Here is a 26,289-nt window from a genome sequence, read left to right on the forward strand (position 1 = left end):
AGACCCCTGTTTATATTGACCAGCCAGGTTTCCTGATTGGCATGGGTTAATAACCCCAATCAAGGAGCTTATGATCAACAAGGTGCATCTGGTTCCAGTCACTAAGCCCTCCAATTGAGCAATTCACCTAATGTTATTCTTCTGCTTTCACCAAAACCCTGCTCATCCTTTTCAGATTCACTTTTCAATGCTTAAACAGAATCTTATTCCATAGACCTGTATTCCAGACTCCGACCACTTGTTGCATTAAAAAGGACATCCTCATGTCATTTTTACTTATATTGATGCCCTCTTGTTTTCAGTTTCTTCATGAATGAGAGTAGTTTCTCCCTATCCACTGTCCAGATGCCTTATCATTTTGTATACTTCAATCAAATTTCATCTGCCCTCTTTTCTCTGAGGAAACCAGTCCTGACGTCTCCTTTCAATCTTCAAGTTATGGCCCAGAATTTACTAGACAGGGCATCTTGCAGTCTGTCCCATTAGTTAAATTTTTCTCCCCTCACGTACTAGCTTGAAAATATTTTTGCCCTTCAAAACACTGGATGTGCAAGTTCATCACATTGTGTCATGGACAATGAAGCATCTGACGCTTTGTTGAACAACTAGATAAACAGTCTCTCTCTTTAAAGTGAGACGTAAGGTTTGAGAAAGAAACAGCCCAAAAAAAGGAACTGTTATGTAGCGTTGAATTAAATACTGGACAGAATGAGAGGGAAAGAAAGATGAGATTACCAGAGAGAATTGAGACCAAAAGGAAAAGTGAAAAAATATATTAATTTAAAAACACCTCTAAGACAAACTGTATCAGTGATAATGGGAACTGCAGATGCTGGAGAATACAAGATAATAAAACGTGAGGCTGGATGAACACAGCAGGCCCAGCAGCATCTCAGGAGCACAAAAGCTGACGTTTCGGGCCTAGACCCTTCATCAGAGGGGGGGTTGGGGTGAGGGTTCTGGAATAAATTGGGAGAGAGGGGGAGGCGGACCGAAGATGGAGAGAAAAGCAGATAGGTGGAGAGGAGAGTATAGGTGGGGAGGTAGGGAGGGGATAGGTCAGTCCATGGAAGATGGACAGGTCAAGGAGGTGGGATGAAGTTAGTAGGTAGGAGATGGAGGTGCGGCTTGGGGTGGGAGGAAGGGATGGGTGAGAGGAAGAACAGGTTAGGGAGGCAGAGGCAGGTTGGACTGGTTTTGGGATGCAGTAGGTGGAGGGGATGAGCTGGGCTGGTTGTGTGGTGCAGTGTGGGGAGGGGACTCCCCCTCTCATTCTTTAGGTGCCTCCCAGTCGCAAACCATTTCCACTCCCCCTCCCATTCTTTAGATGACATGTCCATCATGGGCCTCCTGCAGTGCCACAATGATGCCACCCGAAGGTTGCAGGAACAGCAACTCATATTCCGCTTGGGAACCCTGCAGCCCAATGGTATCAATGTGGACTTCACCAGCTTCAAAATCTCCGCTTCCCCCACCGCATCCGAAAACCAGCCCAGTTCGTCCCCTCCCCCCACTGCACCACACAACCAGCCCAGCTCTTCCCCTCCACCCACTGCATCCCAAAACCAGTCCAACCTGTCTCTGAGATAATAAAATGTGAGGCTGGATGAACACAGCAGGTCCAGCAGCATCTCAGGGGCACAAAAGCTGACGTTACGGGCCTAGACCCTTCATCAGAGAGGGGAATGGGGTGAGGGTTCTGGAATAAATAGGGAGAGAGGGGGAGGCGGACCGAAGATGGAGAGAAAAGCAGATAGGTGGAGATGAGAGTATAGGTGGGGAGGTAGGGGGGGATAGGTCAGTCCAGGGAAGACGGACAGGTCAAGGAGGTGGGATGAGGTTAGTAGGTAGGAAATGAAGGTGCGGCTTGGGGTGGGAGGAAGGGATGGGTGAGAGGAAGAACAGGTTAGGGAGGCAGGGATGAGCTGGGCTGGGCTGGTTTTGGGATGCAGTGTGTGGAGGGGAAGAGCTGGGCTGGTTGTGTGGTGCAGTGGGGGGAGGGGACGAACTGGGCTGGTTTTGGAATGCGGTGGGGGAAGGAGAGATTTTGAAGCTGGTGAAGTCCACATTGATACCATTGGGATGCAGGGTTCCCAAGCGGAATATGAGTTGCTGTTCCTGCAAGCTTTGGGTGGCATCGTTGTGGCACTGCAGGAGGCCCATGATGGACATGTCGTCTAAAGAATGGGAGGGGGAGTGGAAATGGTTTGTGACTGGGAGGTGCAGTTGTTTATTGCGAACTGAGCAGAGGTGTTCTGCAAAGCGGTCCCCAAGCCTCCGCTTGGTTTCCCCAATGTAGAGGAAGCCACACCGGGTACAATGGATGCAGTATACCACATTGGCAGATGTGCAGGTGAACCTCTGCTTAATATGGAAAATCATCTTGGGGCCTGGGATAGGTGTGAGGGAGGAGGTGTGGGGGCAAGTGTAGCATTTCCTGCGGTTGCAGGGGAAGGTGCCGGGTGTGGTGGGGTTGGAGGGCAGTGTGGAGCGAACAAGGGAGTCACGGAGAGAGTGGTCTCTCCGGAAAGCTTCTGCCTCCCTAACCTGTTCTTCCTCTCACCCATCCCTTCCTCCCACCCCAAGCCGCACCTCCATCTCCTACCTACTAACCTCATCCCACCTCCTTGACCTGTCCGTCTTCCCTGGACTGACCTATCCCCTCCCTACCTCCCCACCTATACTCTCCTCTCCACCTATCTTCTTTTCTCTCCATCTTCGGTCCGCCTCCCCCTCTCTCCCTATTTATTCCAGAACCCTCACTCCATCCCCCTCTCTGATGAAGGGTCTAAGCCTGAAACGTCAGCTTTTGTGCTCCTGAGATGCTACTGGGCCTGCTGTGTTCATCCAGCCTCACATTTTATTACCTAAGACAAACTGTAGGAATGAGACTCCAGTTGTTTCTTTCTGGACCTCCAAGGGAGAGTTTTGTATTTGGGCCATCAGAATCATGCCATAAGTAGGTTTCTTGTGCTATTCCTGATATAATACAACTCAATTAATATTTATGCTATGCTACAAATCCAAAACTAAATTAAGCAGAGCATACAAATGCTTGTTATCATGGAGTACACATGGCACATGAACATTTCATTGTAAGGGGATGACCGGGATCTTACCTGTGTTGTAGGACTTCAAAGTTAAAGGGCAGTCTCTGACATTAAAATGTCCTCCAATCTGTAAAAAGCATTTCAGTAGAAAGCCCGTGAAAATGTTAGCATGAATGAGAGTAAACTATTTCTGAGCTACTTCTGTCCTGAATACACCAGATGGCCCAAGTTAAAATCTAACCGATCTGTCATACAAATATGTTAAAAGTTTAGATTTTAGCGAAGCTATTTGTAGATTAATTAAATACACAGCAAACAGTAGTACTGGGATGTTAAACTGACTGTTGGTGTCCTTCTTAATCCTTAAACCTTATGGAAAATCAAGAAGTTGTGGCAAGATGAATGGATCAGCTTCAGCCTATGCCAACCACAGGATTTTGAATAATTGAATCTTCCTATTTGTGGAAGTAGCCTTTTCTGAATTACCACCATATGTTTAAGGATTACCGAAAAATGTTCCGTATCTTCAAGTGTGCCATAACTGCCCACTAAGAGATTTGAGTGTAGATGGAGGATTAATGCCAGTTCCAAATTTTTTGAAGGTTTACAAAGGACAGAGGAAGGCTTGAAGAACCTTTCATGATTTTAGGAGGCTCCAAAGTGCTTTACAGTTCCTATCGTCATCGGTTGGATTTAATGGTGCACCCCAGAAGTTGCACCTTTAAATGGTTTACAGTGAAACTTCTGTGCCCTGCTCACCCTTCCTGTACAGAAAGTTCTACTTCTGAGAGCTGCTAACCATTTAAGTGGCTGGCAGATCTCCAATTTCAGCACCATCTTTGGAAGCTGGGACCATGCCAGGACTGCGTCCAGTCCCAAATGGCAAGGAGCATGCTGCAGATAATTTTAATCAACCTATTACGACATAGCTCTGGAGCAGGTGAGACTTGAACTCCAGCCTTCTGGCTCAGAGGGACACTGCCATTGTGCCTCAACCGCCCCCTAAGTCTTACAGCAGGACTTGAATCCATAACCTTCAGAATCAGAAGCAAGCATACTGCTAACTGAGCCACAACTGACTCAAAGAGCCTGTATATTATTGCAAGCACTCCAAACCAGACAGGTGCTTTTAAGACAATTAGATGACTTCACAACATGTGACATTCGAGTATGCCTGTAGCCATTCTTATTGCAGTAGCCGTGGTTGTTGTTTCAGTCACAGTAGTAAGCATAGAACTCAGACAATGTGTAAGTCTGAGATTTTATAGTAGTTAAATAGTGTTGTTAATAAATTTCAAGACATCTGTCTCCATAAGAATACAGTCGTTGTCATGTATATTAAGTGGCCTCATATATTGGGAACACTCAGATCATATCCAACTGCCAGTAGTGTTTTAACCAGAAACCACAACAGAACCAGGGAGCTTTAGTTAAAGGTAAGTTGTCAGGGAGGTTTAGCAAGGTCAGTCTAGAAGGCACTAGCAAGTGGGGTGGAAAGGCTGGGATAAACATGTCTGGGGTTGTAGGGGGAATACCTTGGCAAGCGGGACCTCCAAAGGTTAAATTGTCACCTTACCTGCTATCAACCAGCACAATGAAAGATGCTAGGTTGAAAGATTCTTGGCACGGGCCACTTCTCTTACTGCTAAACTGCAGCGGCAGTGGAAAAAGGTCCCTAGGAAGCCAGTTAAGGACGTCAGTTGACACATAGGCAGACATGCCTCCCACACTTCCTCTGCCACAGGTAAACGTGTGGCAGAGCAGAGCAGTCATATGTGCACTGAGCCTGGTACCGATAGAATCTCATGCCTGCAACCCATTCTGTAGGATATGAGATGTAAAATCGAGCTCCACTAATACCTTTGTTAGCGTTTCCTCCTTCTTTGTCTCATTCTGGTGGACGATTGCCCTCCCTCTGGCTAACACCAGGAAATTGTCACCAGTTTTCACAAACTACTTCTAAGTCTATATTAATATTTATCTGGTTATTGTTGGAAACGTTTTAATTTGGAAAGGTGAAAAAGATTCATTTATCTATTTTTAAATGTGTTGAGTTGTTGCAGTTCATGTTATTTCAGCATAGAACAAGTTACAATAATGACTGCAGTTACTGCACTAATTATGTTATGTGTGAACTACAATTTTTTCAAAATCCTGGGAGTCAGTCACTCTCCCTTTGTAATTTCTTATGCAATACACTGTGCTCACTAACACTGCTATTAACAAACTGGGGTATATAACTCTCTATTCGTTAATCCCAGTCATTGAAATGTATTGTGAAAAGCTGAGAACCTTGCACAAAACCCTGAGGAACATCTTTCATCAAAGCTCCACTAACCACAAACTATACCCTTTATTCCTACTTTCTAGCCCCTATCTCCCAACCATTTACTACGCAATAGACTGGTTTAGAATATGTCAAAAACAAATATTTCAGATGTATGGTGTCTTTACACCATAAAAAAAGAAAGGTTAACAGGACAATTTGCAGGTCTGCTAATGTCAATTGCTCAGCTCTCCAACTATTATTTCTAAACAGGTTGGACTTCAGAACCTAAGATACAGACAGTTGTCATTGTCTCGTAAGAGGCTTTGTTTAGTATTTAGTGACTATTGTTACAGTTCTGAAAAAAACAAATTGTTCTCAAGCCAGTATTGCTGTGGGCAGGCTTGGCAAGTAATCATTGTAGCATTGCTCGGAAACAATGACTCATTTTACTTTTACCAGTTTCATGGGTTCTCACTGTGCGCCAGGCCTTGTAGATTTCAAGGAATGAAGCAATTTCTTTTGATGCTGTCAGCTGTGGTTCACTTGAACTTGGTGTTCCTTCTTGCCTTCCAGAAGCTGATGTTCGTAGCACGCGATTCAGTAGGCTCTTGTATTTGGTGTTTTGCTTTTTCTGCTTGAGGTTACTAGACTGTTTGCTTCTTGGTGGATGTAGCAAAATTATTATTAATAGTATATGCATGTTGAAAGGATTATTTTGAAAGGTTATGACACTATCTGCACAGTACCACTAACAGTGAAAACATTCCATGACATTTTTCAGGGTCATATACACATTCAGAAGAAAATCAGAATGAGAGCAGGCTCAGTTGGCATTTTGTGTGTAGAAGGTGGTAGATGCCTAACAGATACTGCCAGGGAAGGTGGTTGAATCAGATATGATAGCAATACTTAAGAGACATTTAGACAGACACATGAATAGGAAGGAAATTCCGGGATATAGATTATATACTGGCAGATGGGATTCATTTAGAATGGCATCATGGTCAGCACAGACACGGTGGGCTGAAGGGTTTGTTCCTGTGCCGTACTGTTCAATGCTCTCTGGGTTATCAACAGTGCATTCCTAAGGCCTGTATCAATCTTGAGAGCAAACTAGACAGTATAAGCAGATTCATTCAGACAGATTAAGCAAATTATCTAAGGTGGAAGATTTCTGTTTCTTGTACAAGAATGAAATCAAAGATTTAAATTTTTCTGCATTTCTTGGACAGGTGTGGGACAGAGCCTGTTCAGAGCATCAGACAGCCTTTTGTTTAGCCAGTCTAAGACTGAGGTTGTTTGAATAAAAGTGAGGTTAACCTGTATACCTGAGATCTCCTGTGGCCTGTGTAAGTGGAACCTTTTTTCATTCAGAATCCCTACGGTTTGGAAACAGGCCATTCAGTTCAATGGATCCACACTGAACCTCTGAAGGCCATCCCACCCAGACCCTACCCCTCTAAACCTGTGTTTCCCATGGCTAATACCCTAACCTACACATCCCTGGGCACCATGGGTAATTTAGCATGGCCAGTCCACCTAACTTGCACATCTATGGACGGTAGGAGGAAACCAAAGCACCCGGAGAAAACCCACACAGACATAGGGAGAACGTGCAAACTCCACACAGTCAGCCGAGGATGGAATTGAACCCAGGTCCTTAGCACTGTGAAGCAGCAGTGCTAACTACTGAGCAACTGTGCTGCACTCAATTGATCACAATAGGAAGTAGACATGTGGGAACACTGCCCACCTTCAGTACTCGGTACTGCACATGGTAAGATGGCGGCGGAGTAGGATGCTCCAGCTGCAGCTTCTGTGCTCTGCCTGTTCTTTCTTGTCTTTTTCTTTTTCCTCCCTCTCTCCTCCGTTCTCTCCCTTCTCTGGGCCTTGGATACCCGGTCCCAGCCTCCAACGTCCAGCCTCCAAGGCAGGATCAGCAGAAACGCCAAAGGCTAGAGCTGGGATGCCAGCAATCAGCAGCCCAAAGTGGAACGTGGCAGCAGCCAGCAGTCAGACCACAAGGAGGCCTCCTCTGCTGGTCTGCTGTGGCGTGCCTTTGGACAGAGACTGAAATGTTTGCCTTTTTAATATTGCTTCTTGCTTTTTCTGACCTATGATTATACTGTACTTAGCTGTAATGTAACTTTTTATTTCTTCGCTTCTCTATTCTGTAACTAAGCGTTATATGTAGGTACTTTTAAACCTGAGATGGCGCTATAAGTGGCGACTCATAACCTTTTCATGGTACTCATTTGAATACATGTGGCAATAAAGCTAATTCAAAAGTTTTCCTCCAATTCACACACCATCCTGACTTGGAAATATGTCACTGTTTCATCTGTGTCACTCAGTAAAAATCCTGGAACTCCATTCCCAATGCCGTTGTGGATGTACCCACAGCAAATGGACTGCAATGATTCAAGAAGACAGCTCAGTATCCCTTCCTTAACGACAACTAAGAATGGACAATAAATGCTAGCCTAGCCAGTGACTTGCACATCCCATAAGGAAGTAAAAGAAAAGCCTTCTGCAGAATGAATATATAATTTCCACCTTCAGGTGAGGCAGCAAAGCCAAACCAACAAAGGAGGGAATTCTCTTTGCACTTTATTGTAGGGCAGTTGATGTTACTGAATCATAGAATCTATACAGTGTGGAAACAGGCCATTTGGACCAACAATTCTACACCAACTAACCCCCCTCCCCTGTAGCCCTGCATTTCCCACAGCTAACTGACCTATCCTACATATCCCCAGACACTATGGGCAGTTTAGCATGGCCAATTTACCTAACCTACACATTTTTGGACTGTGGGAGGAAACTGGAATGACTGGCAGAAACCCACACAGCCACGGGGAAAACATGCAAACTCCACACAGACAGTTGTTGAGGCTGGAATTGAACCTGAGTCCCTGGCACTGTGAGGCAGCAATGCTAATTGTTGAGATAACGTGCTGCTCATGAAGTAGGCTTCTCATAGATCTAAGTTCAAGTCAAACAGGTAGCATAGACAGAATGTGCTGAATGTCACCCAGAACTCACTCATACTGAGGAGCCTATATCCCTGTGGAAGCATGTATGCTTTTCACCATGTCTAGTTTACAGTCAAGAAGGAGAACACAAATAATCTATGACCAGAAGATATTTCTGTCATGAAACAGTCACTGCACTGTGGCCTTTTTTTTAGGAAAATGACGATAGTTAATAGTTACAAAGATAGTCGGAACTACAGATGCTGGAGAATCTGAGGTAACAAGGTGTAGAGCTAGATGAACACAGCAGGCCAAGCAGCATCAGAGGAGCAGGAAAGCTGATGTTTTGTGTTGAGACACTCTTCAGAAATTTTCTGAAGAAGGGGCTCAACCCGAAATGTTGCTGGCCGATTGCTTTATTCTAACTAGTGGTGCTGAGCCGGTGGTAGTGCCATTGTAGCCCAGCTAATTTAGAGCAGACCAGAAATTGAATGCACAGTTGTTCAGTGAAAACAAAATAACGCTGATTTTGTTGGTTTGAAATATTAATTGGTTGATTGATTGTCATGTATGCCATATACAGTGAAAACCTTTGTTCACGAGCAGTGCAGGCAGATCACAGTAAATAAGGACATACAGATCATTGGGTGAGAAATAAACTAGGCAGAGGCATACAAGGCATGTGCTAGGTAAGGTCAACATTAGCAAGATCAGCATTGTTTGAAGTTGGAGAGTCCATTCATCAGTCGAATAACAACAGCTGGGAAGAAGCTGTTCCTGAACTTGCTGGGGCGTGTCTTCAAGCTTCTGCATCTGCATCTTCTGCCTGACAGAAGAAGTTGTAGGAGAGCATTGCCAAGGAGCAATGGGTCCCTGACGATGTTGGCAGACCTCCCATGGCAACGAGTCTATAAATGGACCCCATGGATGGAAAGTTGGCTTCTGTGTTCTGGGCTGTGCACACCATCTTCTGCAGTTTCTTATGGTCCTGGGCAGAGCAGTTGCCATATCAGGCCCTTATGTATCCGGACAGTATGCTTTCAATGGTGCATCTATAAAAGTTGGTGAGGGATCTTGTGGACATGCCAGCTTTCCTGAGCCACCTGAGGAGGAAGAGCTGTTGTTGTGCCTTCTTGACCATTGCGTCCATGTGGGAAGACTAGTACAGGTTGTTGGCTATCATCACTCCCAGGAACTTGATGCTCTCCACCCTGTCAGCCTCAGCTCCATTGATGTAGATGGGGGCGCGTTCTCCCCACTTCTTTCTGAAATCAATGATCAGTTCTTTAGTTTTGCCAACATTGAGAGAGAGGTTGTTTTCATTGCATGGCATCACCAAGCCCTCTATCTCCTTTCTGTATTCCGACTCATCATTGTTAGATGTCCATCCTACCATGGTGGTGTTGTCAGCAAACTTGTAGATTGTGTTCATGTGGAATTTGGCAACACAGTCATGGGTGTACAAGGAGTACAGTAGGGGACTAAGAATGCATCTTTGGGGGCCTCCAGCATTGAGTGTTATTGTGGAGGAGGTGCAGTTGTCCAAAATCACTGATTGCGATCTATGAGTCATAAAGCTGAGGATCCAGTAGCTGATTGTGGCCAAGACCTAGGTGTCAGAGATTTGAGATCATTCTGGAGGGGTAATGGTGTTGAGGGAAGAGCTGTAGTCGACAAGCAGAAGTCTGAAGTAGGTGTTCTTGTTGTCCAGATGTTCCATGGGTGAATGCAGGGCTAGGGAAACGGCATCCTCTGTGGACCTGTTATGTCGGTAGGCAAATTGTAGAGGATCAAGGCAGGTGGGGAGACTAGATTTGATGTGGGCCATGACCAGCCTGTTGAAGCACTTCATGATTATGGAGGTCAGAGCCACTGGGCAGTAGTCATTAAGGCACATTACATATGCTTTCTTCGGTACTGGGATGTTGGTGGTCTTTCTGAAACAGGTGGGGACTTTGGCTTGTGGGAGGGAAAGGCTAAAGGTGTCAGTTAATGCCTCCACCAGTTGGTCTGCACAGAATCTAAGTACTTAGCTACAGATTCTTTTCGGGCCCATTGCTTTCCTTGGGTTAAGAACCAAAAGAACTGCGGAGGCTGTAAATCAGGAACAAAAACAAAGTTGCTGGAAAAGCTCAGCAGGTCTGGCAGCATCTGTGGAGGAGAAGACAGAGTTAACGTTTTGCGTCCAGTGACCCATCCTCAGAAGTGCTGAGGAAGGGCCACTGGACCCGAAACGTTAAATCTGTTTTCTCCTCCACAGATGCCGCCAGACCCGCTGAGCTTTCCTTGTTTTGACTCCCAGGCAGACTGATCTGACATCGGCAGCAGTGACAGTGGGCACAGATGCGTTTGGGGCTTTCAGGGCAGGTGACCCCTACCACTGGCATTGTGCTCGAACTGAGCATAGAAAGCATTGAGTGCATCAGGGAGGCATAAAAAGTAACGACAGTAAGTTCTGGAAATGTTCAGCATGCCTGGTGGCATCTCTGGAGAGAGAAAGAGAATTAATATTTTTAGTCTGATATGACTTCTTTGGAACAATGGACTATCTAAGATTGTTCAGATTTTGTAACTCACCTGTGTGCAGACAGAACCATTGCAGAAGCATTACTTAAATCTTTTCAAAGGTCAGTCTAGAATTTTATCATGAAAGGACCAAAGCATAACTGAAATTGTGATTCTTTCTTCTTGGATAATGGAAATTTGATTCAGTCTACACAGTTTGACTGCCACATTGTTGACTAAACAATTTATTCTCTTGGTGACCTTACCAGCAGTTCTGTTAATGGTGTTCTAAATTATACACTCCTTGACAGATCAAAGCTGAATGTTGCATTAAGTAATATTTGCAATGTATAAAATACTTCTTTATCCTGTTTAAAACAGATCAGGTTTCTGTGAAAGATCATTGCACAGAATATGCACTTAGGTCCATAGGTGGATATGATGTGTGTCTCCAGAACGAAAGCTAACTGCTACAGCCGATTTATGGGCCTTCTCTTGAGTGCTACAGTGCATTGTATTTGACTTGCGGCCACAACAGACCTTATTGATTTTACATAAATTTATGTTTCCAGTGAGCTTTTTGTAGTTTGTCTTTTTTTTTAAGTTAACAAGGAGTTTGGAGGATATCAATGATCCAAGTGTTACAACAGTGGGAATATGAATTTCATTTTCACTGGGACTTTTCCACCCACACCATTGCATAAGTTCTTACGCATTTCTCAGGCACAGCAAACCTACTGACCATTCAAACTGCTGTATTGTTAGCCCTGAATTCTTATCATAACAAAGGCTATCAAGTTATAATTTTGTAAAATGTATAATTGAGGACATGGCAAACAAAAATGGTATATTTTTTATTATTCATTCATGGGATGAGGGCGTCACTGATTAAAACAGCATTTATTGCCCATCCCTAATTGTCCAGAAGGAAGAGTCAACCACATTGCTGTGGGTCTGGAGTCACATGTAAGCCAGACCAGTTAAGGATGGCAGTTTCCTTCCTGGAAGGACATCAGTGAACCAGAGGGGTTTTTTCCCCACCAATCAAGAATGGATTCATGGTCATCATTAGATCCTTCCAGGTCCCCAGAACATCATCTGCAGCGATAATGCCACTAAGTCATCGTCATTTTGGTTTGAATAAATTTTCTCAGTGGTTTAGGTAGCTTGAATATCTAGGGAAGCTTGGAAAGGAACCTTGAACTAAACTGTGCTTTTCGGACAGGCCTAATCATGAAAAACACTATATAAGTGTAAGTCATTTATTTACATTTTTAGCACTTGTTCACTCAACATTTTGTGATTGCGTGGAAGCCTGTTGTTTTACTTTCAGAGCCTAAGAATAAGGGGTAAATCATACAGGACTGAGGTGAGGAAGAATTTCTTCACTCAGAGAGTTGTGAACCTGCGAAATTCTCTCCCACAGGAAGTTGTTAGGGTCAGTTCATTATTATTAAAGAGGGAGCTGGATGTGGCCCTTGCAGCTAAAAGGATCAAGGGGTATGGAGAGAAAGCAAGAATGAAATACTGAGATTGCATGATCTGCCATGATCACATTGAATGGTGGTGCAGATTCGAAGGGCCGAATGGCCTACTCATTCACCTATTTTCTATGTTTCTATGTTCATAATTCTGTGAAGATTGTGAGCAATGTAGTTTCTTAACCAATGAAACTTTTCACATGGTAGTATTGTACAGTATAACAAAGACACGTAGGATTTATGTAAGATAATAAAATGTGAGGCTGGATGAACACAGCAGGCCAAGCAGCATCTCAGGAGCACAAAAGCTGACGTTTCGGGCCTAGACCCTTCATCAGAGAGGGGGATGGGGGGAGGGAACTGGAATAAATAGGGAGAGAGGGGGAGGCGGACCGAAGATGGAGAGCAAAGAAGATAGGTGGAGAGGGTGTAGGTGGGGAGGTAGGGAGGGGATAGGTCAGTCCAGGGAAGACGGACAGTCTCCTCCCTACCTCCCCACCTACACCCTCTCCACCTATCTTCTTTGCTCTCCATCTTCGGTCCGCCTCCCCCTCTCTCCCTATTTATTCCAGTTCCCTCCCCCCATCCCCCTCTCTGATGAAGGGTCTAGGCCCGAAACGTCAGCTTTTGTGCTCCTGAGATGCTGCTTGGCCTGCTGTGTTCATCCAGCCTCACATTTTATTATCTTGGAATCTCCAGCATCTGCAGTTCCCATTATCTAGGATTTATGTATGTGCTTTTTCAATTTTCAAAAATATACTTTATTCATAAAAATCTTTGTGTACATACATAGTCCCTAAAGCTGTTCAGTTCTGTACTGTTAGCAGACTAAGAACAAACAAACATTGAACTCTGATTCTCCTGATAGTTCCAAAAAGCCCAAAGGATTTATTTATGTGTTTGATGCTATTATTGACAATCATAAACAGCTGCATTCAACATGCTTTGTCATCAGTCTTACAACTTGGTACACTTTTACATCCAGATGGGTTTGTTTGCATAATTCAGAACAATATTAGCAGAGCAATTTTCAATCTCCTTCGAAAAAATTCAGAATTCTCAAATCTTTCTGTTTCTAAATATTATTCTAATCCCTTCAGCGTTCTTAATTTATCATCCTAAAAGAGTTATTCACATCACCAAAATGAACCTTTTAGCTCAGTGCAGAGCTGTTTGAGTTATGTGCTCTATATCAGAGCAGTCATCAGGCCTAAATTTATAAATGTCCTCATTAGGCACAACTGTCATCTGATTTTCCTTCCTGTTGGATTGGATTTCTTTGTGGATTTCTATGTTTTCTGTAAAATGATGTTTTTTGTCCCTTGATTGCTGATTGACTGATTAGATAACACTTATTGCCCTGAATGCATTTCCTAACAACCAAACAACAATTTATATTGTGCCTTTAAAGAAGTAAAACCTCTGACGAAAATATTATCAAAGTTTTATGTGGAGCATCATAAGTTTATATGAGGGTGGATCGTAAAAGTTTATTTAATTTTGGGCTTCCTATTTGATGTTTGTTTCAGAAAATGGCCCTAAATGAATTTCCATCCTTAATGTGGTTAAGAAGAGTCTTGTGGGGGGCATGGTAGCAGATCAGGGTCAAGTCTAACTCTGGCATTTAATGGCTAAAGAAAGTGCTTTCTGAATGTAGCCAAATAGGCCGAGTATCAACTTGTAAGTCCTTGCAAATGTGCTGTTGGCAGGTGATAAAAGCCGAACAGATTACTGATTGGCTATGTGATGAAAAGAAACTGGAGCCTCTACTGTCACTGCCCATAGTTCCAAACTATAGCATACTCATAAAAATATAATATTGGCACAACAACTTGGGGTCCTTGGAGGGGCTGGTTGGTTCTCTTAGCTAAATGGCCGATTTGAATCAGATTGGTGTCAACAGCATGGGGTTTGATTCCTGATCTGGCTGAGGTTGATTTGATGATTGACTCCATGCTCCATAGTGGAGATCAGAGCTGTCTTTGGGCAAAAAAACTATAGAGAAAGGAAATGGATAAGAGGAACATTAACCCCAGTTGGCCCAACGTAATAGTTAGTGTTGGCGAGGAATGGCTAAAGCCCCTGTTGCAGTTCTTTGCCAAGACTGATGCTAAAATCAGTGATTAAAAATTTTAATTTTCCCCCAGTAATTTTAAGACCTCAGCTGAGAGCTATCATGATGGGAAGAGGAAAGTAGAATGTCAAACTCAGTATGACATCCAGACAGCATGAGAAAAGCTAAAAAAAATCTTATTTTTAGTCCCCTAAATTTTCCTACATAACAACCACAGTTTAAACCAGTCAATTATATGGAAAGTAACTTGAGTCGTTTCTGAAAGACGTTACATAGACATAAATATTTTTAACTGAAAGTGAACAAATCCATGCCTGGACTGTTGCCTTACTGATGACAGTACCACAAAATTTAATCTTGGCGAGTTCATCAAGCTGAAGACCTCTTCAGCCACAAGCTTCAGATTGTGGCAAGATTGAGACTGTTATTGTACACAGTGCAAGGCAAGTCACCACTGGCGACAATAGAATCCAATTTATCCAAATGTTGCCCTGCCAGTTTATTTCAGCAGATTTCCTGCACATGGAGAAAGCCATTTAATGAGCAAGTCTGCCAGCTGCTTGGCTATGAGTCACCAAACTTTTGAAGAACCAGTGCTCACCCTCAAAGAGGAAGCTGCCCCTTTCTGCCCTCAGTGAAAGGGAGCATGAGGGGGCATGTGGTTTGGAAGTATGGCATGCATAAAAGATTTTTAGCATCAGATGCTTTGGAATGTTTTTGCATGAGCACAGCAAAGGATTGTGGTCTAGACAATGACAAAGTCATAATGTCTCTGGTCTGGTAATCCCTAAATCTCTGGGTCAGGATTAAAAATCTTGCCATAGCATCAGGTATAATTTAAAATCAATTAATTAATAAAACCAGTTTGAAAGCTAATCTCAGTCGTGGTGACCATCAAAATATTATCGATTGTTGTAAAAATATACCCAGCAAGGAAATTTGGTGTCCTTTCTTGGTTCTACCTACGTGTCAATCCAAACAAAAAAAAATGCACATAATTTTACAAATGAGTCACTCTCTTCCACTGGACAATCTCAGGCAAATTCCCGTTTAAGGGTTAATATTATTCCTTTCAGAGCTGGTGACATGTCTAACTTTGTGACTTGCACTTAACACATTCCATGTAAGATAATAAAATGTGAGGCTGGATGAACACAGCAGGCCAAGCAGCATCTCAGGAGCACAAAAGCTGACGTTTTGGGCCTAGACCCTTCATCAGAGACGGGGATGGGGAGAGGGAGCTGGAATAAATAGGGAGAGAGGGGGAGGCGGACCGAAGATGGAGAGTAAAGAAGATAGGTGGAGAGAGTATAGGTGGGGAGGTAGGGAGGGGATAGGTCAGTCCAGGGAAGACGGACAGGTCAAGGAGGTGGGATGAGGTTAGTAGGTAGCTGGGGGTGCGGCTTGGTGTGGGAGGAAGGGATGGGTGAGAGGAAGAACCAGTTAGGGAGGCAGAGACAGGTTGGACTGGTTTTGGGATGCAGTGGGTGGGGGGGAAGAGCTGGGCTGGTTGTGTGGTGCAGTGGGGGGAGGGAACGAACTGGGCTGGTTTAGGGATGCAGTAGGGGAAGGGGAGATTTTGAAACTGGTGAAGTCCACATTGATACCATATGGCTGCAGGGTTCCCAGGCGGAATATGAGTTGCTGTTCCTGCAACCTTCGGGTGGCATCATTGTGGCAGTGCATCCATTGTACCCGGTGCGGCTTCCTCTACATTGGGGAAACCAATGCTTGGAGACCGCTTTGCAGAACACCTCCGCTCAGTTCGCAACAAACAACTTCACCTCCCAGTTGCAAACCATTTCCACTCCCCCCCCCATTCTCTAGATGACATGTCCATCATGGGCCTCCTGCACTGCCACAATGATGCCACCCGAAGGTTGCAGGAACAGCAACTCATATTCCGCCTGGGAACCCTGCAGCCATATGGTATCAATGTGGACTTCACCAGTTTCAAAATCTCCCCTTCCCCTACTGCATCCCTAAACCAGCCTAGTTCGTCCCCTCCCCCCACTGCACCACACAACCAGCCCAGCTCTTCCCCCCCACCCACTGCATCCCAAAACCAGTCCAACCTGTTTCTGCCTCCCTAACCGGTTCTTCCTCTCACCCATCCCTTCCTCCCACACCAAGCCACACCCCCAGCTACCTACTAACCTCATCCCACCTCCTTGACCTGTCCGTCTTCCCTGGACTGACCTATCCCCTCCCTACCTCCCCACCTATACTCTCTCCACCTATCTTCTTTACTCTCCATCTTTGGTCCGCCTCCCCCTCTCTCCCTATTTATTCCAGTTCCCTCTCCCCATCCCCCTCTCTGATGAAGGGTCTAGGCCCAAAACGTCAGCTTTTGTGCTCCTGAGATGCTGCTTGGCCTGCTGTGTTCATCCAGCCTCACATTTTATTATCTTGGAATTCTCCAGCACCTGCAGTTCCCATTATCTCTGATACATTCCATGTAAGTTTATTTTAAGAAGTGTTGTTGAGAAGACACCTGAATGTAGGTTACTGAATGAGTGAATGCAGTGTTCTGAAAAACTAAAAAGCTCAGTGAAGACGCAAGAATTACTAATTAAACTGTATGTGCCTTTGTATGCATCACATACTTAGTAGCTGACATGGGAGTACGTACTGACTTAGGAAACTAAGAAATATATGCACAAGTAAAATTGTATTGCCTTAGATATGATGGCTTAAATACCAGAGCGCAGGTTGTGAGTTAAATAGCCTGTACTATCAGACATACTCAATGATTCAATGATGGATGCACAATTGCCAGCTAATGGCTATGAAAATAATACAGAAATGAAAAGAAATCTATTTGGGTAACATAGGTACCACAGGTCACAAAGGCTACTCCAAAACCATAACTTTCTGAAATATATTTACTTTACTGTGGGGCCTGGAGGAGCGTATTTCAGTAACCACTTTCCCCTTAGCTCTCTCATGGTTACTTCTGCTCCCCAACTGACTCCTGCACACTTCCCTTCTGACCTCCTTCCATCACCAATTCATCCCGATTGGGACCCTCCCTCCCTCCCCTTCAGTCCCGCCTCACACATCTTTCATTACTCACTTTCACAATGGCCCTGACTCTGCCAGTTGACGCATGCATTCCAAATGCACCCCACCATCCCTTTTAGCTCCCCAGCCTTTCCATATACTGAAGGCAGCTGGAAGGTGGCTAACCCACGTCATGGCTCTTCCTAGAGACAGTGAGTTGCTGTTGATGTCCAGAGTGCTACTGAAGACCAAAGAACAGTGTCAGGGGAGCCTTAGACCCTCAACATAATGGTGCACAAATCTAACGCATCCCCCAAACCAGCTATATAAGAGGCTGAATCAAATTTCCAGCCCATGGATTACCCAAAATTTTCATGATGTATTAACAAGTTTAACCTTCACTCATTCCTTAAACATAAATATTAATTGACTACTCAATACCAAGGCTTAATTTAATACACAAATTCCAAGGATGATTGAAAAGCTGTTGTTAGAGTCTGCATTATCTCTGGTTTGCTTTTTTTGCCAGTGTTTCTGGTGCATGCTGTCAGCCCCTGATATTTATCTATTTTGAATTCTGTTTATTTTTACAGAAACAATTCCTTTCCACATTAATCGTATCAATTCCTTCACAACTCCATAGTGCGCCTTCTTTCTAATGTTCACTAGAAACTGCTATTATTTATTTATTCAGCAGTTGTTTCAGAGTCCACAACTAGGTTTTCCCCTTCAACACTTTTTTAAAGCTTATTAAAGCTCTTACTTTCTTTATATATTCTTTAATAGCCTCCTGAAATGAAATACTTTTTGTGGCTATATTCAAAATGTAGGTCAAAACTGTCTTTGAGATAGAAAAGATTTGTTTTCAATGCTTCCAGTAAGACCCAAAAATGCCAAAATAATCTCCTGAGTCATATCAGTAAACAATGTCATGTTATTCCTTAATAGATGAGCTAGGCTGCCTCCATGACTATTTTCTTTGTAAGAGTTGCAATAGATGTACAAATTCTTTTTGCTTACATTATTCTGAATCCTGAGTATTTAAGTATGTAGCTTCCAGCACACGCAAATGCATCACACTGTGATCCTGATTCATAATCTTAAATTGGTTTCTGGTAAAACTCTTAGCCCAGTCGTTATTATTTGATAAATGATTTACAATTGCAGAATGACACATAATAGAGGACATACTTTTCTGAGGCTTGCAAGTGTGAGCTGGTTGAACATGAGTAGCACGATCTGCCAGTCATTGGGCTGTACATACATACATGGCACGACACTAGCACTGAAACTCATGTATCACATTACTCATTTATGTGTAATGCCTTTTTGGCTTGATGGCAACATCCTGTTAGTGGAGAAAACCACTTGTGGATTTACTGCATGGTAGCAGCATGAAACAGTTCTCCAGCTGTTGTTCAAATTGTTGAAACCCCTTCCACTTCCAGAGTAATCTGAGGTGACTGTCCACTGCTCAGGGCCGAAAGTGGTGAACATACACCTTTCATGACTATACATTATCTACAATAAGTGATGAGTGAATTAAGGCTATCCATCATCACAAAGGATAGTTTGCTATGCCGTATCTCAGCATCAAGCTTATACAGTGAGTAGATGGCTAGGGCCCTATTCATCAATAAGAAGCTGCCACTAAGATTGATCTTGTAGAAATCCCAAGGTGTATCCAGGCCACTGAATATAGGCATTCAATGGATAGCAATTAATAACCCATTTTCCAACTACTCTCTTCCACCCTCTTCCATCAGGCAGTAAGTATAAAAGTTTGAATAAATCTATGAACAGATTCAAGAACAGCTTTTTCCCCTCTGTTATCAGACTTTTGACTGGACCTCGCAAATGTTAATGTTAATGTCTTTCTGTCTGCATCTTCTCTGCGGCTGTAACACTGTATCCAGCACCCTGTTCTGCTGCCCGCTGCACTTTGTATGGTTCGATTTTCCTGTATAGCATGCAAATCAACACTGTTCACTGTGTCTGTTCTTGTAACAATAAATCAAACTCAAATTCAAAATTCTCACATAACACATTGAGGAAGAGGATCTCATTTAATTGCTGAATTTCAGTGGTAAATTTGATTGCAGAATGGAGTTTATTAATAACATATATATGCATACTTTCAATATGTACATGACATGTTTGTGATATTTTAATCTGCAACTGCATCAAAGCATTTCTTTACATAGGTTCATAAATTCCACAAACACAAAAAATACTGGAGAACCTCAGCAGGTTCTGGCAGCATCTGCGGATATTAAAAAAGAGTGAATGTTTTGAGCCCATTATAACTTCTGAAGAAGTCATAACAAATTCCATCTTGACCAGGAGTGGTAAGCTCTGTTGACATAGGCAGGAAAGCAAGAGGATAGCTCCACATTAAGACACCCGCTTGGTTGGCGGTATTGAAGTCTTAAAATAAACAGCTGAGGGCCTTTTGGGTGGAGGGGAAAAGTAGCTGCACAATAGCGATGGACATGATTATGACTCATCATCCTTGTGGCTCTGATATTGCTGGATGGATTTTCACACAATTTGTCACCCTGACTGTTGACAGGGGCCCTGAATGATCTTGTGGCCTCCACAATAAGCGGGGAGATGATAGAGGTGACAGCGGTGGTTCTTCAATTGTGCAAATTGACCTTTAATTGGAGAGTAATTGCCTTTATTTTTAAGGGTGGCTCAGTGGTTAGCACTGCAGCTTCGCAGCACCAGGGACCCAGGCTCGATTCCACTCTCAGTCAACTATCTGTGTGAAGTTTGCGCATTCTCCTTGGGTTCGCTCTGGTTTCCTCCCACAGTCCAAAGATGTGCAGGCTGGGTGGATTGGCCACGCTAAATTGTCCATGGTGTTCAGGGATGTGTAGATTAGGTGGCTGATGGGATTTTGGAAAATGAAGAGAAGCATTTAAAAAAATAAGAATTTACATTTAGGCTGTAAACCTATTGATGTAGAAGAAGGTGAGATGGTGTCATTTCCTAGCCAAAGAAGATGCCAAGTATCTATAGGAAAACGAAAGCCTGCTGAACTGTAGAATCCACTTTACAAAAAAAAATTGCCTATTTTTCTAATCAACCTGTTCAGACTCATTATTCTGCACCTCTGACAAAGGGGGGACTTGAACCACAAGAGGGTCCTAGATGTTAAGTGGGACTTGAACCTACAGCTTTCTAGTTCAGAGGCCAGAGTGCTATCTGTTGAGGCATGGGACCTTCTCAAAACCTATTGCACTCAATATTCCCAGGCAATCTCCCATCCAGATACTAACCAGGTCTGAGGCTGCTTAGCTTCCAAGAGCAGAGATAATGGGAACTGCAGATGCTGGAGAATCTGAGATAACAAAGTGTGAAGCTGGATGAACACAGCAGGCCAAGCAGCATCTTAGGAGCATAAAAGCTGATGTTTCGGGCCTAGACCCTATCAGAGAGCTTCCAAGAGCAGGCAGGATTTGGTGTTTCAGACTAGCAAGACCTAGGCAAAAATCTAGTTTACAACTTTTCTAATAATTGCTTTGCATGCAGAGCTCAATGTCCTAATTAAGAAAGCAGATGTAATCTGGAATTAAATATTTGTCAAAACTAGAGAACTCTATTGACGGTGAGCGATGTTCTTTCAGACCTGTGCGTCGATACGAAGGACATCACAATCGTTGCCATCCATGCAAGATTGCCCTGAGTCCCTGTGGGAAATTCTTGGTCACAGGATCTGAGGACAAATGTGTAAGTAGCATCAATCTTATCACTTGAGCAACATTACAATGTTTTTACAGGTTGCTTATTGAAATTATGTTCATCATTCAACAAGAGAATTGTATCAATGCATGAAGCAAAACTTGACATTTTATATTGCCCCTTTCAAATAGTATAACATGTCAAGGTCAATTTTGATGTCATGTAATTTTACTGGAAACAATTTTTAAAAACTACAAAATCATTTTGCCCATTGTATGGAGAAGTGATCAGTAAGCGTTGCATGGTCAGTGAGGAGAGATCTCATCCAGAGTCTCATCCCACTCAACCTGAGTGAGTATACAGTTTATGAACTTCTGAGGCTACATGGTAATTCAGTACAGAGGGGAAGAGTTGCTTTTTGCTTGCTTTCTGTTGGCTCATAGTGGAAAGTTTTTTCAGAAAGCAGGTTAAATTGAAGCCCAGGATTTGGGGCCCTGCACAGAAAAATGACATCATGAGAAAACTGTAGTTTCATTGGTTAGTAATAGTTGCTAATTTGACTATCTATTATAGGTTGCTTTCAAATTGAAGGTAAATAGGAGAAATATTTATAGATTACAAACTAAAAAAACCAGTGGGAAATTTTTAAAAACAAATTAAGAACAAGTAAATAAAATAGAGATGTAGGGCCAGGCAATGCATTGTACCTGCATGATGTGGGAGTGGTGGAGCCTACTGTGGTTCATAGTGACCACATCTATATCAAGTGTTGGTTGCTTGAGGAAGATTGGCTCAGAATTGATGAGCTAGAGGCTGAACTTCAAATGCTGTGACACATTAGTGAGGGGGAGACTTACCTGCACATTGAGTTTCAAGATGCAGTCGCGCCCATTGAAGGATGAGAAGACTGACTATAGCATCATGGTACAGGGAGCTATTCAAGACAGGGGAGTAAAGAGAATTGTAGTTGTAATTGGTGATAGTGTAGTCAAGGAAATAGACACTGTCCTCTCTGGCACAATTGAGAACCCCAAAGGCTGTATTGCCTGTTTGCTGGGTTCAGGATATCTCATCTGGGCTGAAGAGGAACTTGAAATGGAAGGGGGGAAGATTCAGTTGTTGTGATCAATGTAGGTACGAACAATATAGTTAGAAAGGGAAAAGAGATTCTGCTGAGTGATTCTGAGCAGTTAGGGGCTAAGTTAAACAGCAAAACCAGAAAGATTATAATCTCCTGATTACAACATGAGCCAGGAGCTAATTGGCACAAGCTAAGCAATATTAAAAAGGCAAAAGCATAGCTGAAAGAATAATGTGGAAGAAATGGCTTTGAATTCATGGGACATTGGCACCAGCACTAGGAAAGAAGGAAGCTGTCCTGATGGATGGACTCCACTTGAATCATGCTGACCAGAATCCTGGCATTATTTAGGGCTGCAACAAGGGCTTGAAATGACATAGTGGGAGGGTGGAAAATAAAAACAGAAATTTCTGGTAAAATTCAGTGGGTCTGGCAGCATCTGTGGCAAGAAGATCAGTTAGTATTTCAAATCTGGAGACTCTCGCTGTTAGCAACTAGCATAAAGCTCACCTCTCCACTTACCCTACGCACCACCCAGACTTTGTCTTCAGCATAAATATACTACTTTTTCCTAGCTGCTAACAGTTCTAATGAGCAGGCACTAGGCTCAAAATGTTAACTCTTCTTTCTTCCCACGGATGGTGCTAGACCTGCTAATCTCATCAGCATCGACACTTTTTGCTTTATTTTAAGGGGAGCGCGGTTTCAATTGCATGGAAAACTATAATGTCAAAGGTGAAGGAGAAGATAGGATTGCGGTTGGTTGTTATCAGAAAATCAGGGAACGGACAGAATGTGGGACAGTGTATGAATGTCATATTGTGCTAAGGAACCAAAATAATTCTAGGGAAACTCAATAAGAGAGCAAACCTCGAGGCTTTGTATCTTCCTGCACAAAGATTTCAGAATAAGGTAGATAAACTGATTGTGCAAATTGAGGTAAATCAAAGTCAATAAGGCACTTTAAACTAGTTAAATGTGGGGGAGGGCTAAAAATTCCAGAACAAATAGTAAGACAGAGACAATGAAAAGCATCAGCATCAGAAGTCTAACTTCAGGCACAACAGATAGGGTTCAACTATTAGAACGGGGCAGTGAATGAAGGACAGAGGTGTTGTACATAAATGTGCGCAATAAGCCAGTTCACTGGGCTTGTAGTGCAGATTGAAATTGGCAGATACAGTGTTATGGACATTGCAGAGATGTGGCCGCAAGGGATCGGGGCAGGAAAATTAATATCTAAGGATTTGCAATTTATGTAGGACAGACAGATAGACAAAGGAGGCAGCGTTGCCTTGTTGGTAAGAAATGAAATTAAATCGACAGCAATAAGCGATTTAGGGTCAGAAGGCGTAGAATCCGTGTGATTAGAGTTGAGCAGCAGAGAAGGAAAAGAGTTCCTGATGCAAGTTATGTACAGGCCTCCGAGCAGTAGTCAGGATTTAGGGAAGAGAATGAAACAGGAGATAGAAGGTGCATCTAAGAAGGGCGCTGTAACAGTAATCATGGATATGTAGAGGAACTGGAAAAATGACGTTGGTCACATATCTCAAGAAAAGGAATTTGTGGAATGTCTGCAAGATAGTTTTTTTTGGAGCAGCTTATCGTAGACCTCACCAGGGAACAGGCAATTCTGGATTTGGTGATATGTAATGTGGCAGATTTGATTAGGCAGCGTAAGGTGAAGAAACCAGGGACCAGTAACCATAATTTAATAAAATTTACTTGCAGTTTGAGAGAGAGAAACTTGAATCAGATGTAACGGTATTACAGTTGAATAAAAGTAATTCCAAAGACATGAGGGAGGAGGTGGCCAGAGTTGATTGAAAGGGGAGCCAAGCAGGGAAGACTAGATCAACAATAGCATTTTATTTGGGTAATTTGGGAGGCAGAGCAGAAATTCCTATTCCAAGGAAGATGAAACGTACTAAGGCGGGGGGTGAGGGGGACTGTGGCAGCCATGGTTGATAAAAGATGTCAGGGACAAAGTAAAAGAAAAAACTTACAATGTGGTGAAGATTAGTGGGAAGCTAGAGGATTGGGAAGCTTTTAAAAACCAGCAGAAGGCAACAAAAAATGCAAAAAGCGGGAAGAAAATGAAATATGATAGTAAGCTAGATAGTAATGTAAAAGAAGATGCAAGTTTTATTTTAAATATGTACAAGGGAATAGAGAGGCAAGCGTGGACATTGTACTACTGGAAATGAGGCTGAAGAAGTAGTAATGGGGAACAAAAAAATGGTGGCGAAACTAAATAGGTACTTTGCATCAGTTTTCATAGTTCAAGACACTTACAGCATACCAGAACTTAAAGAGAGTCAAGAGGCAGATGAGAGTGCAGTGGCTACCACTAAGATGAAAGTGCTGGGGAAGCTGAATGTTCTGAAGGTGGATAAATCACCTAGACCAGATGAACTAAATGGGCAAATAGGTAAATTATTGACGTGATTATAAAAGATAGGATTTATGGATGTTTAGAGAAGCAGAAATTGAGTAGGGACAGTCAACATGGTTTAGTGCAAGGAAAATCGTGTCATACAAACTTGACTGAGTTTTACATAGAACATAGAACAGTAGAACATAGAACATAGAACAGTACAGCACAGAACAGGCCCTTCAGCCCACGATGTTGTGCCGACCATTGATCCTCATGTTTGCACCCTCAAATTTCCTTTCTTGAAGAGAGGAATTACATTTGCCTCTCTCCAGTCCTCAGGTACGACTCCAGTGGAGAGCGAGGATGCAAAGATCTTCGCAAGTGGCGAAGCAATTGCATTTCTCGTTTCCCAAAGCAGCCGAGGACAAATCTGGTCCGGGCCTGGCGACTTGTCAATCTTAATGTTTGACAAAATTTTCAGCACATCAGCTTCCTCTATCTCTATCCATTCCAGCATGCACACCTGCTCTTCAAAGGTTTCATTCACTACAAAGTTCGTTTCTTTCGTAAAGACAGAAGCAAAAATCTCATTTTGGACTTCCCCTACCTCCTCAGACTCCACACACAAGTTCCCTATGATATCCCTGATTGGCCCTACTCTTTCTTTGACCATTCTCTTATTCCTCACATAAGCGTAAAATGCCTTTGTGTTTTCCCTAATCCGTTCTGCCCAGCCTTTCTCGTGCCCCCTCCTGGCTCTCCTCAGACCATTTTTGAGCTCCTTCCTCGCCTGCCTGTAATCCTCTAGAGCTGAACTTGACCCTAGCTTCCTCCACCTTATGTAAGCTACCTTCTTCCTTTGATTTGCCTCCCTCATGCTGCTCTGGGACTTGGGATTTCCCGCGTGGTGTTGCAGGGTTTGCAGCCCATGCACTATACTGACTCATTCCTCGTGCTGTACTGGCTCATTCCCTGCACTGCTCCAGGGCTCACAGCCCACACGGTGCTCAGGGGCTCACAGATGCACCATACTGGCTTATTTTCTGGGCTGCTCCAGGACATGCAGCTCACACAGTGCTCCAGGTCTAGCAGCAGCTCGTTCCCTGAATAGCTGCAGGATGAGTAGCTTCAAGCGGTGTTCCAGCTTGTTCCCTGGGCCCACACTTAAGGACTCACTGCCGGTATTCACCACTGGTGCTGAAGGGAGATGATAGGAGGGAGGAAGAAAATAGAGAGAAAAAAAAGAAATAAAAAGAACAGGCAGAGCAAAGGAGCGCTGGCAGGAGTGTCCTACTTTGCCACCATCCTGGACATTAATAATATGTAAATATAAGCCTGGAAGGCATAAGTACAAATGAATAAAAGCTAAAGACACTGATGTAAGATACTGGAGAGGTCACAAGTGGAGTATTGTATGTAGTTCATATTACGGGAAGGACATAATTGCTTTGGAGAGAGTGCAGAGATTTACAAGAATTTTGCCAAGACTGGAGAATTGTAGCTACGAGAAGAGATTGGAGATGTTGGGGTTGTTTTCCTTGGAACAGAGAAGGCTGAAGGGTGACATGCTTGCGGGAGTGCAGAACTGTGCAGGATAGAGATAGAGTATACAGGAGGAATCTATATCCCATGGCAGAAAGTTAAAAACCAGGGGCTATCGATTCAAGCTACATGGCAGAAGGATTAGAAGAAATATAAGGAAACACTTGTTGTATGCAGGGGTGTGGGTATCTGGAATTCACTGCCTGAGTTGATGGTGGAGGCAGAGACCCTAGACTTTTTCAACA

The 26,289-nt window shown here is 43.3% G+C and overlaps 1 protein-coding gene across 1 annotated transcript in view; it reads left to right on the forward strand.

Annotated features, from left to right (window-relative positions):
* wdr27 (WD repeat domain 27) overlaps positions 1–26,289 on the forward strand; it is a 388,848-nt gene that overhangs the window by 186,957 nt on the left and 175,602 nt on the right. The window contains exon 22 of the mRNA XM_059648854.1: positions 20,990–21,092. Coding sequence (XP_059504837.1) covers positions 20,990–21,092 — 103 coding nt within the window. The remainder of the gene's footprint in view (positions 1–20,989; positions 21,093–26,289) is intronic.

This window comes from Stegostoma tigrinum, chromosome 9 (genome assembly GCF_030684315.1).
Source record: "Stegostoma tigrinum isolate sSteTig4 chromosome 9, sSteTig4.hap1, whole genome shotgun sequence".
Classification (NCBI taxonomy): domain Eukaryota; kingdom Metazoa; phylum Chordata; class Chondrichthyes; order Orectolobiformes; family Stegostomatidae; genus Stegostoma; species Stegostoma tigrinum.